Source organism: Lissotriton helveticus, chromosome 9 (assembly GCF_964261635.1).
Source record: "Lissotriton helveticus chromosome 9, aLisHel1.1, whole genome shotgun sequence".
Classification (NCBI taxonomy): Eukaryota; Metazoa; Chordata; class Amphibia; order Caudata; family Salamandridae; genus Lissotriton; species Lissotriton helveticus.
In genome coordinates this window covers 256,935,782-256,954,666 of record NC_136070.1, presented here as the reverse complement: position 1 = coordinate 256,954,666, position 18,885 = coordinate 256,935,782, and the positions used below count along the sequence as shown (strand labels likewise).

Sequence of the window (18,885 nt, the reverse complement as noted above, 5' to 3'; positions counted from 1 at the left end):
TGATGCCCACTCCCCAAAGGAAGTGGTCATCCTGGGGGGGTGTAGTGATGCCAGGGGTAAGTAGCCAATTGGCAACTGCCCCTTACTCCCCTAAATGCCCCTAAATGGAGTATTTAGGGGATCCTGTGATACCAGGACTTCAGATTTTAATGGACACAAAAGAAGGAGTGGACAAAGAAGTCTGCTGAACCGAGGAGCACAACTGACTTGGCGCCAATTGCGCCAGCTGCACCCAACCCCTGTGGAGCAACCAACTAATCCTGCCACTGTGTAGACTTCAAGAAACCCGGAGGGCTGCCAGTGCTTCGCCAGTTGCCAAAGAAACATCACTTGGAGTAGAGGAGCTACTCCCCTGCAGCTGCAGGCACCAACAAAGCAATGCCTGTACACCCACCTGCCTTCTACAGGGACTACCGATGCAGCAGCCGCCCAAGAAGAGGTAACTGTGCACCTGCAGGTCAGCTCCGTCCTCCCTCCAAGTGTGGGGACGCTGGGACCGAACAGAGCCGCACAACACCAAAGCCTTGGGTAATGGACCCCTTGCAGCAACCAAAGCTTGTTGTGACCAGACCGGACACCAACACCTAGGAAAACCAACTTGCACATCGAGGGACTTCAGGGACAGTGAGACCCACAACGAGAGTGGCTCAGCTGTCGGTTAGCCCCCTTCTGCAAAAAAACAGATAAAGAGTGTGCCCTTGACTGCCACCACCGACACCTCAAAGCACCCCAGCACATGTGTCAGAGTCCGTGGAAGGTGTCTGTGCCCACAGGGTCCTGAAACCCACAAGATCAGAGCCCATCCCTGGGTCTGACCAGACTCTACTTTCAGCCCCCGCCTGCAGCCTTTTTCTGCAAGCCCCCTCCAACCGCGATTGACTTCAGCACCGAATCAGACGGCAAAAGACACCACTGCACCCAAGCCCCACAGCTTGAGGAAAAGTGGATAAACCATGTCCCCACGTGCTCGAGCATCCCAAAGGTCGAACCCTCCTGTGGGTTCCCCCAAACTGGCCCTAAAGTACCAGCTTGCAGCCTCTTTGTAACCAGGCTGTTCCCCGTTGAAGAGAATGGAACACTGTCGTAAAACACCTCTGCAACCGGACGCCCCAGAGCCTCCTGAGGTAATCTGTTGGTGTGGTATTGGACCTTGCCCCATACAGAACTGTTCTCCGGAACAGAAGATGAGTAAGTCGCTGGCAAGTGCCTGAATACAATACATGTTTTCTCCCCAAAGGATAACATTATCGTACCCAAGAATTGTAGTAAAAGAAAACTGCAAAATTCATAACTCAAAAGTACTTACCCGATTCCAATGATCCTCTACATTTTCTTTTTTAAAGTAGTGTAATTTTTATAAATTGATATTGAATTTCCTTATTGGGCGTCTCACACTTACTGCCTTTGTGTGTGAAATAAATGCTTAGCACTACTCTCTGAAATGCCTAACTGCTCACCCACACTACCACAAACGAGCATTTGGGGCAGTATTTCAGCCTCTGCAATTTCTTTGGGGTGTGCCAGGACTCTTTGCGCAATCTACCTCTTTTTGATCCACTATATAAAGAGCAAACATCCCACAACTTCCATGTTAGCAGATAAATGTAACATGTTGATTTGGTGTTGAGGGGTGCCAGAGACAAACTTCATAGCACTGCAAGCATCACACTCCTGATTCAAGTGGAAGGGACGTTCAGGTTCAACGCTTAAATCAATCCTTAACTGACTGGTACCATTCTCTGCTTCCAGGCTGTGATATGGGCTTGGGTGTGTAGGAGGTGTGGGTGGTAATGGGCATGTTAGACCAGCTACATCCGGGTTGAGACATGCAACTCTTTCAAAACGGCTGCAAAACAGACAGCCTGATGTAGAATAACTTGGAAGAATTCCTGATCGGGCCTAAATAAACAGCACAAGACTGAAGGACACTTGTGGTAACCTGCACCCATGCGGGCTAGGTGGGTGGTGATGTAAAAGAACTTGGAGGTGTTCCTTTGAATTGTAGGAACCTGTTAAGGGACGATCTGAATGTACCTGGATGGTGGAGGCATTTATCTACGTAAAAGATTTGGCAACCAGTTCCCGTCTCGTCCTCTTGTCATTATTGGACATTCTCTGCAGGCTAGTGCTTTGTTACAGGACTTACTAACCTAGAGCCGCTCGTGCTCATTAAGCCTAGTCAAGTATTCAATGTATGATGGACATGAGGAAAGACACTCAGAGGTGCACAAAATGGGAAACATTAAAACACTTTCTTTATGCTCCACATCATCCATTGTCTCTGCTCGTCCTTCTAGGGCCTGGCTTAGGCAGTAGATTTCTTGCTCATACTTCCATGGCTTGCTACAAATCACACTGTCTGCTCACACCTTCACTGTCTGGTGAGTAGCCCGTTGTGTGAGAAGGTAAATTAAAAATAAATATCTCACTTAAACCTCAGGTCCGTCTGGCGCGACGTGCAGCGGTTAAAGAGCAGAGATCTTGCACGAAGATGGCAAGATTAAATAAACCACAGCAACTGGCATGCCATGACTCATAAGTCAGGTCCCTGAAACCTCAAAATTTAAGACAATTTGAAAACCAGGGGCCAAAAACTTCAGCGCAGCAGTCAATAAGCGGAGACTTGAAAAAAGAGGCAAAGGTGTCACATCTGTTTACTTGCAGGAGCACAGCATCTCATTCATGGAAAAAAGTAGATTCTCCAAGGAAGTATTCAAATGCAGAAAAAAATAAGCATTTAGCAAAACAATTCGGCTGGGGGCAAGAGAACCGAAAGTCAAGACAGAGTTCATAACCGGAAAATGGGGGCACCAGAACCAAAGACGAAGGGACACTACAGCCAGAGATGGAGGCACCAGAACTAGTAGGTAGAAGCAAAATGGATGGAAAGAAGAGGTAAGAGTTCTGGAAGTAGTGTAGAGAGCTGAGAAATATAATGACTGAGGCAGAACTGACACACCAACCTGAAGCTGGAGATGCGACAATCAAAGGATGCTGGGGTCTGCAAAATGTAGGTCAATGCAGCACATCCCAGAAACCAGCAAAACCAAGGCAGAAGCAGTAGCAGCAGATACTGAGAATCACTACAGCCAAACGCCAACCACTAAAGCTTTACTGTCTATTTTTACAAACTCTGTTCTCTCACACCACACCTCCCTACGAGGGCTGGTTGTCTTTGGAACCCACAAAGACCTCGGTGTTATCTGCTGCTTTCAGGCTGGTCTCTAGCTTGCAACCTTTGGAGCTGTCGGCTAGGAATGGAAAGGTTCAATCGATTGTGTTGCTCCATTTACTAGTTGCACTTCCAGTTAAAACTAGTTCTCAAAGAAGAATCCACAAAAAAGCATGGTTTCTTCTCTAGGTGACTGCTGGGGCTAGTTTCTCTTAGGATTTCAATCAGCCTGGACCCTAACCCCTGCATTTCCTCAAGAACTGCATTTTTTCAAGTACTCTGTACTGTGAACCAGTTGTTCCTTAGTCAAATTCCCATATTAGTTGCACCTAGCTTATCTGAAGTGCACTCTACACAACTAAATGTGGAAGACTTCTCATCCTCACAACGGAGGTCTTCCTTATGGTAATACTTGGGTCTAGGACCTCTTCAGACTTCATGGGCCTGAGTTTTTTTGTCTCTGACATGATGGGTACACGGGAATTTTATAAATGTACAATGAAAATACATTGGAGACATTTTCTCCTTCTAGCAAAGAAGGAGTTGCCAACCCAAAAGATACAGCCGAAGAAAGAGTGGTTGCAATTAGTTCACTGCAAGTTAGTGCAGCAAAACGCACCGACTGATAAAACCCTGGAACTCTAAACAGTCTTACTGGAGGCGTATGACTAGAGGGAGGGCAGAGACATCATGATTTTCAGCTCAAGAATCAAAAACTTTGTACAGTCGAGCAGCTCCCTCAGCCTAGAGAAGGCGGCAAAGGATCGTCCTATAACGTTTTTGAAACCCTGAAATATGGAGGTAATGGGGGCACCCAATAAGGCATTCAAACAGCATTCCCAACATATGGCGAAGGAGAACTTCATGTAGAGCCCCAGGACCCCCGTATACTGGCCTACGGTCATTTGACTGAACCTACAGAAATAAGATTACTAACTCGGAGTCATCAAGCACTGAGCTAGGAGCAGTAATGTTACTCCTGAAAAGCTCATACATGCAGCGCAAGCTTATATCTGCAAGCATGGATCAAATTATAGCAATTTCCTGGGACAAATCTTCTCAACAATCTGTAGGCGACACTGCACACACCATGTGTAGTTCCGACAGAGGTCAGAGTAATTTTACTACTGGCAGTATTTAGTGTTATATTCACACCCATGCGTAACCACGTGTCAACAGAGTCTCATACTCTCATAATGGCTTCAGTCAGGATGGCCTAAAACGGGTCCTCTATGAACGACAAAGAACAAGCGGCACAGTGAAACAGATTCTCCACTGATAGAAGTTCAGACTGAAAAAGTACCAAATAAAGATAAGCTCCCAATTGCAGCAGTGGGAATCATATTTTGCAAGACAGTGACACTTTTCCATACTTTCCATATGTTTGGCACATATTTATTACCTAGATTTACTTTCTAATATGTTCAGCTTTGATAGCTAGCTGTTCGTTAGACAAGAGATTCCATGGGGTTAGCTAGCTAGAATGCGAATCGGTTTAAAAGAAATGTTGTCAGCTAAGACCCAAGTAGATCTTTGTTTTGGAGAAGTGTTGCTTATTTTGCCTCGCTAATGAAATGGAGGCTCAGCTCTACTCTCTTAACGTGCAATCTGTGAGCCAGCATGGGAAACATGTCTGTCCTGACCCGGGGCAAACGTATCCCACTCTTGAGAAGAAGGTCACGAGATCCCATTCCAGAGATACGGTTTAACATTTTGAAACTAGGTACCAGCCCCTAATACCCCACCTAACAAAATAACTTTTAATAAGAACGTGTCCTATGGCCAACACTACAAGGTACTAATATCTCTCAAAAACACTTTGACGGGGGTGCAATGAACTATGGACCAATGTTCAAACATTCATTGAACATCTCTTGTTAAATAAAAGGGCCTTGAAATTGAGTGTGCCTTCTTGCATTACAGTTATGGAAACATCGTTCAAGGAAGGCTGCAGCCCTGTAGTTGCTGAAGCTGTGCACTAAATCTATGACATGCTGAGCATTTACAGTAGGACAGGAAAGAATTATTGGAGACTGCTAAAGCTGCCATGGCAGTTGCATTTCCCAAATTCTCGCCCCAAACTCATTACAGGCCCTGGTTTTAGAGTGAAATATCTATCAGATGCTGTAACCTTAGTTATTCATCTTTCTAGATAGTATTGCAAATGATCAACTGAATTGCATCGTGCACTTGAGCCTCAGGATTGACAACCTACTAGTAGAACAGGGAAGATAATTGGATGGACTCACAGGCCCATACCAATGCACAAATCATTGACAGGTGCCTTACTAGTGGTTTGGTTAAGTCAAAAAGGCTGTTTGAAAATGTCAAATATTTTGTTGTTAAAATGCTTAGATTTGCAAAATCCCTATGCTGCTGAATGTTGGCCAAACAGAATACATAAATTGTCAGTCTCCAGGGCCCTATCACACTTTTGAGAAAAGAAAGAGGGACTGGATATGCACTAGATGTGTATCCTTCTACATTGTTAATGCTAACTTGTTTAGACACAGCAAGCCCAGCTGTCTTCTTTTGACAACAAAACAGGTGACCTGAGGAGTGTTGCAGGGCTCTCTACTCAGTACAGCTCTCTAACATTTATGTAAGCCCCTTGACCAACATGAATATTCAAGATGAGCCATGCTACTTCACCTGTGCTCAAGATTCCCAGATCTCTGAGGAGAAACATGGACAACCCTTCTGCCCGAAGACCACTCTCCTGGCTATATGGAATGCAAACAAAAACCTTCCTTAAATAGAACAGCAAGGCAGAGCTACTGGTGATAGTGCATTAATCTCCATGATCCTAAACTATGTGGCCCATCTCCTTTGATCAGTATCCAACATCACCTAAGTTAGGTACGAAACTACGAGTTCATGTTGATGAGGAGCTCTTAGGAGAAGTAGAAAAGAAGTAGATAGGAGAAGTAGAAAAGGCTCGCCATTGTCAACTAAGTATTTGCAAAAAGGATGTTATTTCTCCATGAGAAAACTCAATAGGGGCCCGCTCTATTTTCAGACAAACTGGTCTACTGCAACTGGCTTTACCTTAGGTCTTTTACTAAACATGTTATTTGTGAGAATCTTATATTTAAATCATAAGGCAGATGGGACTTACCTTCTGGGCGAGTCGCAATCTGAGCCAGAAGGCCGGCTCTATATTTGCACCTCAATAAAGCATTGAACGTGTAACCAGGAGCAGCTCATTACTAATCACTTTAATAATAGAGTCTGCTCTTCAAAATATTTCAGATATATTTCCAGCATGTACTCCTCATAAGGATATCTAAATAAAATTGGGGTATTTAATAAATCATGAATCGGTGGATGTGCTTTTGAAGTCAAAGGGGCTTACTGCGTTATCTCCTCCCTCTTCATCTGTGTCATAAAAACACCAAAATTATATTTGACTAATTAACATGGCTGCTTTCAAAATATAGTGCCACGGCTACTGTCTGGTCCTGTCCCACTCTCCATTTGCATCAGGCAATGCAAGTAGTCTTTGGATAGTAGAGTGCTCTATGAAATAAATGAGTCCAGTACAAGACGTTACAGGACATGCTCAGGCAATATGTCCATAATTTAACCCAGTTCAGTGTAACAAGTTGCACGAACAGTCCTTCTCAACAAGTCCCATTTCCAATCCCACTCAATCTTTCAAGTTCCAGATTTAACCAATCTCAAGTTCAACAAGCTCAAGCCATGCTCAATCAAACAGGAGTCGAATCTGATCCAATCAAACAGGATTAAGACCAGTCACTGGTCTAAACGTATTTGGGGTGACATTGTACAATGATAACATAACTATGCTTGCCCTACTAAGACTGTCTTTTTACAAACAGGCTAATCTGTGCACATTTAGATTAAGTGTTATCTAGCACTCCAAATCATTTTCTTGGCCTATTCTCTTAGGTCTCTTTCGGACCAACAGGCCTTAACACATTTAGGGCCGGATTTAAACGTCTATGAAGAGGGAACTCTGTTGCATCGGTGATAGAACTCCCTCCCTGCCAAAATTATGGTTTACCCTCAAGATACCAGGTTTGATGACAGCAAAGACCACGCCGTCTTCGCCATGGTCAAACCCCTCTGACAGCCTGATGGAGCAAGGTCAGTCAGAGGATTGGCTATATGTCTGCCCACCTAATTTAGATGGGCAGACATGCAGACAATTTTCAATGCCCATCACTGCTAGGAAAAACTGGACAAGAAAGGGACACTGAAAAGTGCTCATTGTCGCCTTCGCCATGGGAAGAAACTCCCATGGCGAGGACTGGAGCATTCATTATTTTCAAAAAGAAAATCCTGCGTTGTGATTTTATTGTTGTAAATAAGAAAAACATTGGAAAGTTTGCCTTACAGCACTATCATGCTGATGGAGTCATGAGCTAAATTAACCATGCATTGACTCTGTGACGGCAGTTGCTTCCAAAGCTGGAAATGTCTTCAGTGGACACTTCAGAATTTGGGAGGAGACACCTCCGTCAGGGCGACAGAGTAATTTACTCCATCACCCTAGCAGAGAAAAGGGCTGCCTGCCAATATTTAAATAGGGGCCCTACATTTCTGCCATCTATGACCTTTCCGTGTTCTTGAGGTGTCTAAATCACTCTATAATGGTATTTTGTTCTGCATCACCAATCCACACAACTGACATTCTAGTAAGTACTCGAGTGCACCGCTCCTGTAACTCTTACCTGCATTCACAGACGGCTGTTCCTGCAGAGCAAATGCTGCAGCCTTCACAAATGCAGACATAAACCCGAGCTTCAAATTGTGTTTCTTCAGGAATGCATCTTTGTGACGGGCCCTCATATCCTGGATATTACTGAAAAGAAAAAGTACAATATAAAATCACAATCTTCTGCATGGCTCTGGACAGCATGCTTCCCTGCCCTATGTTGAGCTCCAGGCAACTCACTGGACAGGTGCTGAAGCTCGGTTGATTTTACCTCAGGGAACATTCCAATCTCATGTATCAACAGAGAGTCCCTTCTGTTTACATGGACTGTGACCTAACAGTTTAGCTCTGAGGTTTAGGGGACACGCAAAGAGGCTTCTGCACTCTTTATCCAGGCAGTCGCAGATAGAGTGGTGTCACCATTAATCTACAGTCAGTGGTACCTGTACCCCTTGGGAGGAGTTACCTACCAGCTCCACCTGGTAAAGTCTTTACAGTCTCCCTTACATGGGTTTTTTGGGCCTCCATTTTGTCTGGTATATACTGCTGGAAACATTGTCTGCACAGCGACAGAAGGGACAGCGACAGATGCAGTGGTGCTTTCCGGTGTTGGGTTTGGTGGTTCGGAGTCCTCTTAGCTCTTCTGGGGTGCCTGTAGGATGGAGAGGAGCAAACCCACCACTCCATGTGAGTTCTTGGTTCTTTACTTGAAGGCTGGAAGTCCTCCCAGGCTTTTGGAGGCACAGGCAGCTGCAGGACTAGCGGTCTTTGGCGCAACTGTCGAGGACAGTAGGAAGGCCGGTAGGGTTGGCACCAAGTCAGTTGCTAGTCTGGTGTTCTTGCTTTTGTGACTCTTCTGTCAGTCTTCTTTCAGGTCAGCAGTATCTGCTTTTCTGGTGCCAGGGGATCCCCGAAATACAACATTTAGGTGTGTAAGGCAAGTGCAGGATAGTAGTCAGTCAATGGGCTACTTACCCCCTGGGGGTCAATACGCCCCCAATATGAGCACTTCCTGTGGTAAGTGGGCATAACCCTGTCCCAGAGTTCCTAATTCTGCCATCACAAAGAAAGCACATTTCTTGTCCACATCATGTAGCCCACCTTAGGGGTGGAACCAGCCCGAGGGTGAAAATGCCTCTCTGACTACTAATTGTCCTGCCTGTCCAGGCGCCAAATGTGCCTGGGGGTGGGGGGAGGTTTGTATAACCCCTCTGAGGGACACCAGAACCGTATACCAAAAGCATCGGCCTCTTTGAAGCCCCCTGCCTTGGAATGCAAATTTACAGGTCATCCTGCTTGAAGGAGGTTCAGTTACCCTCTACCGGAGCATGCTTTATTTCTGGCCTCCTAGAGCGTTGGCCCTCACCCCTGGGGGCCAGAAACTCACCTGTGTAGGCAGGCTGGTCAAGACCAGTCAGCCAGTACACTAGTAATTGGTAGGTTTTCAGGAGGCACCTCTAAGGTGCCCTCTGGGTGCACATATTAATTAGCATGCTCTTCACCCTGCTGAATTGCACAGCACAGGTGGAGAACATGCACATCCTCCCAGCCCCTGCCTGAGCACCGAAACACAGCGCTCAGCCCAATCACGACGCTGCTTTCCTGCTGGTGACAGCAGCGTTGTGATTGGCTAGGGGAGTCTGGGTGCTTCCTGTTTCCTGCGCTGTGGACAGAAGAAAGGGGAGAGGCGGCCACTTGGAAGGTAGGTTAAAATTTCTTTTTTTTAACCCCCTTTTTTCGAACCCACCCCTGCCCCATAGCAGTCGCTACGGCAATCAAGTAGTCGAGGGTGTGATGAAGCGGATTCCTTCCTTATGCATTCTAATGCTAGCTGATCTGGTTTTATAGAGGGGTGGTTATACAGCTATGCACCAAGATTATTAGGAAGGATATTGGACACTGTCTAGGTCAAGAGGCGCAGGGGTTTCCAAATAAAATAATATTCGGTCATGGCTAACAGCATTAACAACAGGTCAAGCGCCAATTAAAAACTGAGGTCGGGGGCACGGAAAGGAGCTGTAATTCCCAGTTGAGGAAATACTGTTTCTAAACATTTTCCTTAGCATTCTTCAGTGTCTTTGGCTCTACAAATGAGTGTCAGAAACAGACGGCACCACATAAAGGGGACTGAAACTGGGTGACTCCACCCTTAGGCATGACTGAGCAGGAATGCTAATGAGGCAATCGAAAACATTGCCGTCTGGCAAAAGGGACATCCTTGCAGTGAAAACAAAACGGGGGTGGGGGAGGGGGGGCACCGATTCTATCCAGTAAGCCCCTGCCTACATGGCATGCCCTGCCAAACTCCCAGGGTAGCTGCCGGCCCACCAGAATGAAAAGCCTGCATATCAATTCAGGCATACCTTGGGAAAGGCAGTGTCAAAGCCTAGATGCCAGGGAGACAGTATCAGCCCAGTCTTAAGTCCTTCCAAAGGGGGCTGTTAAGAAAACAGAAAGGTGGCAACCAGACTATTACAAATTATATGTTGGAGTATTATTCTCAAAAGACGTGTGCCATTCACATTTTTCGATGGGAATCAGTGGTCATTTCTTGCTCTGGAATTTTAAATCTGCTTACAAACACAAAATTTTAATTTGAGTCAATGGGGCTGTTAAGTACGAGTAATGAACAAACTGATCCTGCTATGCTCAAGCATGAAGCTCAAAGGAGGGTCACGATTGCATCCTCTGGCAGGAAAGCATTTTATTGTAAATACAGCTGGGAATTAATTTCTTTTCCAAACACTCAATAAATCGCCACTTAATTTTACTTGCTGCGAGGCTTCAGTGAATGTGGAACCAGTAATAACTTATAGGCTACACATGACTTACAGAAGGGTTTTCTTTGCATCTTCTATCAATGCCTTCTTTGTTGGGATTGATTTGTATGCGGTTTTCAATTACATAAGACAGGTATACTTCTATTCCACCTGGAAGATAACCTTACATCCTGTTAGGAGGACTTGCCTTGAGAGAGACTCAATGACCTGGGGCTCCGATGGGCAATGGTCAAACGTTTTTGGTCACAGATCAGCCTGAGTAATGAATGGCATGAGGCTAGATTGCCTGCAGCTGTTGAACTGTTCAGGAAGAGGATTCACTTAATTGCGGATTTATGAAGCAATCCGGTTTGATGGGACAGTCATCTGGGTAGACATCGGAAAGAGAACCTTGCACCAGATGTGATTTACTTGTCGGATGCTGGAAGAATATCATCTTACTCAGGAATTCCGTGGGGCTGGAGGAAATCATTTCATTTTAAAGCTTTATTCGACATTTGTCATAAAAGCGTTCACCTAACCCTAATACAATAAATACTACATTTAAAAATAGTTCTAAAAATACATATTAAACATTAAATGTCGAATGAATACATGATAAAAATACATCTGATTACATCAGGTTATCACAATTCTTAAAAAATAAATTTCCTAGAATAAAATACAATAATCCATATGACAAAATGCAAAATACATAATTTCTTTAGGATGCAATTGCCATTAACGATCGGGTACGAATTAGCCATGACCAAGCTAAAAATTTTGCTACCCCAACCACAAGCAATGTAGAACAGTCTGTTTCAAGTATCCTGAGGGCTTCAGATTGGCTACGGGTTCCCAAGATTGAGCACACAGGTTTTAACCATTTACGTCTGGGGGACGAGTACAGAGGACAACAAAACAAAAAATGGGAAATGTGTTCAGTTTGTTCATTACAATGGTGACAATATTCATCCCATGCCGGGGACCAGTGCTTCTTAAACGCGTTCAGCGGAAGTGCACCTATGCGAAATTGAAAATAAAGTTTTCTATCATGGGGTTTTTCAATAATGTCCCAGAAAGATTCGCAAAAAGGGTACATTTTTATATTTAAGAAGCGGGATGTTAAATTTGAACTTGTACTGTCACTAAACATTGTAAGATATACCATTTCCCAATATAGGTCTTTTAACTTAATCTTTGTTGGAAAGCAGGTTACATCTTTAGTTTCCCACAGATAGTCCAATTTCAGTTTTATTAGGAGTCCCCGAAGCTCCCTTAACCATGGAATACTGTGGAAGCGATCAAATTTGATGACATCCTTCAATGCTGCTGCATAATGGCTTAATTCTGGGGTCACCATAATCCGTCTCCAATATAGGAGAGGGCGTAACCTCGCTATGTCCTCTATAGATTTTCTTCCCAGATCCAGTTTTAACGGGGTTGTCGGTGTACTTTGGGGGACCATCACAATCCCTCGTAAAAACCTGTTTTCAGCTCGTCCCAGTTCTCTCACATTTGAAAAACCCCATAGTTCAGAGCCATATAAACAAGCCCCCAGGACTTTCATAGAATAAATTTCCAGCACACTGTTTACTGGCTTTGTCAGTGAGGCGCGGTGTTTAAGTGTAATTGTGCCTGCTAGCTGCCTAAACTTTAATAAGGTCGTGGTTATGTGTTGCTTCCAGCTCATGTTTTCTTGAAGGGTGATACCTAGGTAAGAAAAAGAATCCACTCTTTCTAATGGTGTACCTTTGTATTTTATTACACCTTTAAAGGTGGACTGCTGGTTGAGGCACATGAATTTTGTTTTGGTGGTGTTCAATTCAAGACCCCTCCCATCGCAAAATACACCAAAGGCATCCACCACTTTTTGGAGCCCACTAGGGGTGCGGGAAAGTAAGAGTGTATCATCCGCAAACATGAGGACTGGTACACGAGAGCCAGCAATTACAGGGGCGTCACTAGCAACCTTCTCTAGATGTTCAACAATACCATTTATATAAATAGAGAAAAGGGTTGGCGCTAGGACACACCCTTGTCTTACCCCACGTTCTACTGGAAAGGGATCAGTTACTTCTCCTTGTTTGCCCCATCTTATTCTTGCGAAATTATTTTCGTGAAGACGAACAAGGAGTGTAAGCAATTCCTGGCTTAAGCCTACTTCCGACAAGGTCTTCCAGAGTTTTTCCCTGGGGACTAGGTCGAAAGCTGCTTTTAAGTCCACAAAGACTGCATACAATGTCCCCTGCTTTAGAGTAACGTTTCTCCAGTAGATGGTTAAGAAGTGGAGAACTTGATCAACGCTACTAGTTGAGGGACGAAACCCAGCTTGATAAGGTGACAAAATGTTTTTTTCGTCAATCCATTGCTGCAGTTTGTTTTGGACTAATCGGCCCATTAGTTTTTGTGCTGTATCAATCAGACTAATGGGTCTATAGTTTTTAGCCTGGGATCGATCACCTTTCTTATATATGGGAATAATTTCAGCTCCCTTCCATGAAGCAGGCACTTTCCCTCCCATAGCCACCGCATTAGCCAGCATTGCAAAATAGGTACACCAGGACTTCCGATCCGATAGAAAAATATCTGCCGGAATTCCATCCATACCTGGAGCTTTGCCCCCTGCTACGCAATCCAGTACTATACTCACATCCCCCTCAACGAATATAGGTGATTTGTAATAGACTTGATGAGGAGGACAATCAGTATTAAACATAGGGTTACGAGCATACTGTGGTTGGAAATATTCTACCCAATTGCTTTTCGGGACATAATTAGTGGGCTGGGGTGCTATGCCACCCTTTGCCCATTTTACTGAGGCCCAAAAACGCTTGGAGTCCTTAGAGGCGCACGCCTCCTTAAGTTCTTGCCAACAATCCTCATCCCAGCGCTTCTTGGCTATTTTTTGGACCTGTCTATACTGGTTTCTCGCGAGCCTTACTGCTTCAGCACTTCCTAATCTTAGTTTCATGCTGAGATTATCTCGCGCTACCCTGCAGCTCTTGTCATACCACCCTCTGGTCTCTTGGGCCTTTTTCTTTTTACTTGAGGCTACTGTTTTAACAAAAAAACTTTGAATTTTGGAAAACAGTTTCTCGTGAGCAGCCATCATGTAATCTGTGAAGTCAGTCATCCCATAATGGGACTTAATCTTAGAGACTTCATCCACCACTATTTCCTTTAAGGTCTCTATTTTTGCAATGTCCTCTAGGAGCATACTCCACTTCAAGTGGCGGAGGTTATTTGAGCTTACGAGGTCTTGCGTAACCATCTGATCCCCTCTTGGGTGGTCGGGTAATTCATGGTAGGGATGGAGTGTCAGGCACAAAGGATTGTGGTCACTTTCTATTTTGTCCTTCACTTCCATATCTACCAATTTATCCCAAGCTCTTACATCCAGTAGTATATAGTCTATTCTACTGGCCGATCGACCATTATCAAAAGTATTTTTCCCCATAGAGTCTGACGGTACCCGCCCATTTACTGCTCTGAGCCCTCTAGAAAGACAAAAGCTTTTCAGTTGAATTGCTACTGTGCTCCATTTTTTAATTGCTGGGATATCTAATTGAGGAATTCTCCACTTGGTATCCTCATCTTCTGCCAGGATTCTATCCTCCTCGCCCATGGGTTCGAAGGTGGTATTGAAGTCCCCGCCTATTATTATATGGGGTGACACTGGTAACATTTCAATGTGATGCTCAAGGGTCGTTAAGGTCTCTGATAGTTTACCCCTAGCAACTCCCCTGGAATAGAGATTAAACAAGGCCAATTGTTGGCCATTTTGCCAGTTAATGTCCAGTGCTAGAATATCATTAGAGGGTATAGACCTTCGCTTGACCACGCTTTTCAAAGTTTGGCGTACCCAAATTAACAAGCCCCCAGAAGGACGACCCACTCGGTTTTTTATGGCTGGAACATAAAAATTCAAATACCCTTGCCGGAAAATTGGTGTAAGCGACCAAGTTTCTTGCAACATGACAATATCGTAGTGGTCGATAAAGTCGACCCAATCTGGGATATTTAGCTTATTTGTGATTCCCGCTATATTCCAAGAGATAATAGATAATGGCGATGAGGCCTTTTGGTGGCATATCTGAACAATATCAGGGGTATTTACTGTTTCTATGAGATCTATGCCTGGGGCTACGACTCCACGCAATGATGATAACTTCTCAATTACCTCTAATACTCTTTTTTGTTCTATCTGGACTCTATTTAGTTCCTCTGGAACAGGAGTAGAAAATACATTAGAGGCCGGGGATAGATTATGTGATAGAGGCTCATCTGAAGAGAGGGTCTTAACAAATCGTTGGTCCAACTGGACTTCAGGAGGAGCAGGAGATACACATACGAGTCAATCACATGCATTTAAGTCAGTTAACACTGAGTAATGGTTATCCAAGTTTAGCCCCCACTCGCATACTGGATTGGTCCTGGCCCTTCTATTTCCCACAACTGTCCACTTTGTTCTTAGTATGCTGGATTTAGCTACTAGACCTCTTCTGCTATAGAAGAAATCCAGTGTCAGGGGTACTATTTCTGCTGTTCTAAGTTGTGGAGGGAAGATGTTCCGTAGAACATCAGGCAACACTTCAGGGCCCTTGAAGTTCAAAACCACACAATCCCCTTGGAATTTCTTTGCCTTTGTGCCTATCCACTTAACCCTTCTTGCTGTGAGCAAATCATCAGATAGTTTTTCCTTGCCCCAGGGAGATATATGCATGTTATTACTAAGCCACTGGAGGGCCTTGTTTCTTAAGGAATCTGAAGACTCGATCTGTCCTATATTCAACGATGGTGTGTTTGCAAGTACTAGAATCAAGGGGGAGGCTTCCACAATTAATTCAACTGGGCCAGTTTCTAGGCTGAAAAGCTCGGAGGTGGTATTGGGTACTGCTTGTACTGGATCTATAGTCAAAGCCATGTCGGGGGTGTCACCGTGCCCAGAGCTAACTTGTTGAGTTTGATCAGATGGAACTGGTGGGTCTACATTCATGATCCCCCCCCGAGTGATTTCCCTGCAGCCTCTATGAGTTCAAATTTAGTTGTTATTAAGTTTGATATTTCCCCCACCCCCTCATTAGTTTTCCTTAGGAGGGTCTCTAACTTGTTAACCTTATTAGCTAGTTGGTCTACTTTTGATATAAGGGGTTTCATTAACCCTGATAGTGTAGACTCTAGTATGCCCATAAGCTTATTTAAGAGGGTATCCTCTCCATCTGTGCTTTCATATTCTTCTTCCCTTGTCCGGTCTTCCGCCCTTTTCTTTGCTCCTCTAAGGGGAGTTACAGGTTTGTTCTTGCAGGAGCGTAAGCCCCCTCTTCTAGGTGGTGCCTTAGTGGTCCCTTTTTTAGCTCTTGGTGCAGGGACCGGAGTGGGAGGGGTATTGCTCTGTGGTACTAACTCCATAGCTGTATTAGCATTATTTGGCTCTTCTAAATTAATTAGGTCTACAAAAGGGTCAAGTTGCTGTGCGGTAGAGGCCGTGGATACATTCATGATGGAACAGTCATTAAGGTCCTCAATCGGATCGGTGGGGATAGTTTCATCACTAAGAGAGTGGAATACCCCTGATTGGTTAATTTGGGCACAAGGTGGCGAATCCATAATTCCCAAAGAAGACCTCCGAACATTGTTAATTTTTGCCACTACCTGCACCAGATAATTATCCATTGTATTAGCCGGAGTTGCAGGCGTTTTTTGCTTCGACATTATAGTCAGTCAATTGTAAGCAGCACTACCCTGATGGTAAATATAACAATAGCAGGCCGATTTCACTACAAATATAGAATTGTGTCGCCTTACCGCAGGTAGATTGGCAGGTGGAGGAAAGAGGGGTGGCCCAGTCCAGTCTCTCACAGTCTAGAACGGGCTAAAACGGGCCCGCCCTTGGCCCGGGCTTCGCCCGGCGTCCCGCGAGACGGGGGTGATGCGCTATTTGAGCGCCTCCAGGCGCGCTGGTGACGCGGCGTGCGCCGCTTTGCCTTCTGGGTAGTGTAGTTCCCTCAACCGCACTCCTCTCGGCTACCTCGTACTCCCAGATGGCAGTGGAGTCGGGTAACGCGAGGCGGGAGGCGGGAGGGCAAGGCAGCAGAAGTTGAAAGTATTCAGGTCTCCGACGTGGCTTGGCAGCAACAGCGTTTTGCAAGGATGAGTTCCCCCTGGAGGAAATCAATAAGAGGAGGTAGGAGATGTGGGGGCACGCTGGTATCGCAAGGCGCCAGGCCCCATGGATTGGTAGAGTCACAGGCTGTCAGTGTAACTAATTATGTTGCATGAAAGGTACTGGAAGTTTTCTTTTTTCTTTAAATCCTACAAACTGAGAATAAGGGAGTTCCAAGGCTTACTATGTATAGGCAAGACATTGTGTATGATGTAAACTAGCTGGATGATGTTCTAATTGCCATCCCAGAACCCAAATGCACATTCCTAGCCCTTGCAGAAGCCTGGTGGGTTGGGGAAGGAACCAGCTCTTATCTGCGATTAGCTCAAACATTCCTTCTGTGAGAACACCCCTCCTATTCTCCTCTAGGCAGGGCCCCTTGCATCAAGTTTATTAAACTTCCTTTCTGGGAATAGCACACACAGGTACTAAAAAGACAGGGGCGAATGGCAGCAGGCTTACCCTATGCAGCAACTACTCTGAACACACAGGAAACATGCCACCAGGATTGAAAGGGCACCAGAAATTAAACAAAGCCTAGAAGACCCCCTGACTAGGTCAGTCTGCCCACCTGGGAACATTAGAAGACTGGCCTCATTGGCCAGTGGGCTGTCCACATTTCACTTGTTTTCTGAGTAAGTGGAAACACGGGAGTGGAATCCCACGGGAATGCTATTCTCACTTCAAGACCTAGAAATAGAGTCTAGATTTGAGAAGGTGCTTCGATAATTGATTTGCACAAAGAAATAAATTTGCTGTCTGATGCACGGAGTTGGGTTTCAGCTCTCCAGCAAAGCACTTTTAAGAGCCCAAAGCCAGTTATCTGCAATGCGCAGTTGAAGGCAGCTGTGGAGAGGTGACGTCTTTGAAGACCAAGGAGACTCAAGGCACGTGCTCAAGAGCAGGAAACTTGTTACTCAACAATGAAGGAATTAGGGAAAGCTCCTTACAATCACTCAAGGTGTGGATGATTCGTCCCTGCCACCTAGCCTGTGCTATGGGATCCTGTGGGTGCTTCCAGGTCCAGAATGGGTCCCGTGAACTTTGAGGAAGAGGCCCCACTCCTTTTCTGCGAAGTCTGAGGATATCAGGGTGAACTGGTATCATGCTTGATAAACCATTACTTTCCTGCAGCTAGCCCACTGGCAACTGGACTAGTGGAATTCTTATAACTGTGCCTAGACACCAGACACCCTTGACCTGACCTCTGACATCACCAGAGCATTGTCTCCAAGGAAAGGTGGGCCCTTCTATTCCTATGGTAGGACAGTGGACAGAGCGGTACATTTAACTTCTTATCAACCGCTAAAGCCAAAATCACTGTAATACAAGCGTTGGTACTCTGGCTTCATCTTTGAAGAGCAACCCTGTGAGACATGTCTGTTTAATCCAATGTCAACTGATTCTATAATGCTTAGCATTTTGGCAACACAATACAGTTTGTAGATAGAACTATGGCCCAGGGGGTTGTAGAGATGTCTTGTTTCACAGTATCTTAGCGTTTGTGTAGTATATTTTTTTAGCTGTCTATTACAGTACTTTTCTTTAACGTACAAAGCACTGACTGGAAATTGATCTTTTTAGCTGGTCTTTTTACTGTGTACACACCATTCTGAAAGTCTAACCCATCTCAACTCCTTCAGTAAGCCTTGGACTGCTTGGTCTTGCTACCCTGAAAGAGTCACAGCAGGAGAGGAGTACTTGGTTATCCAGTTTGGGGTCCAAAAGTACTATGGAACCAGAACACCGCTGGTAAACTACTTATGCAACTGAAGCTCAGAAACCCATGACACCAGTTGTCACACGATCACTTGCCAATTTGTAGTTGAAAGGCAGGAGTAGCAGCATTGAACAGTGCAACAAGATGGCATCAGGGTTGGAAATTTCTACAAAGAGGAAATGACACACTGATCAATGACTGAAATATTCAGAAAAGCTCCCCGCCCATTATTGTAAACACATTTATCGGAGCTTCAGATAGACTATTAAGGGATTTATCATCTGAAAATGGTATGTTTCCTGCATATAACCTCATTTAATGCTAGAATTACTCGTATAAATCCATTACTGTATCCCAAGATACACCGGAATGAGACAAGGAGAGAGA

At 44.9% G+C, this 18,885-nt stretch overlaps 1 protein-coding gene across 1 annotated transcript in view; it reads right to left on the bottom strand.

The window, feature by feature from the left end:
• The window catches only part of DLST (dihydrolipoamide S-succinyltransferase), a 162,335-nt gene that overhangs the window by 77,351 nt on the left and 66,099 nt on the right, over positions 1–18,885 (bottom strand). The window contains exon 11 of the mRNA XM_078659902.1: positions 7,870–8,000. Coding sequence (XP_078516028.1) covers positions 7,870–8,000 — 131 coding nt within the window. The remainder of the gene's footprint in view (positions 1–7,869; positions 8,001–18,885) is intronic.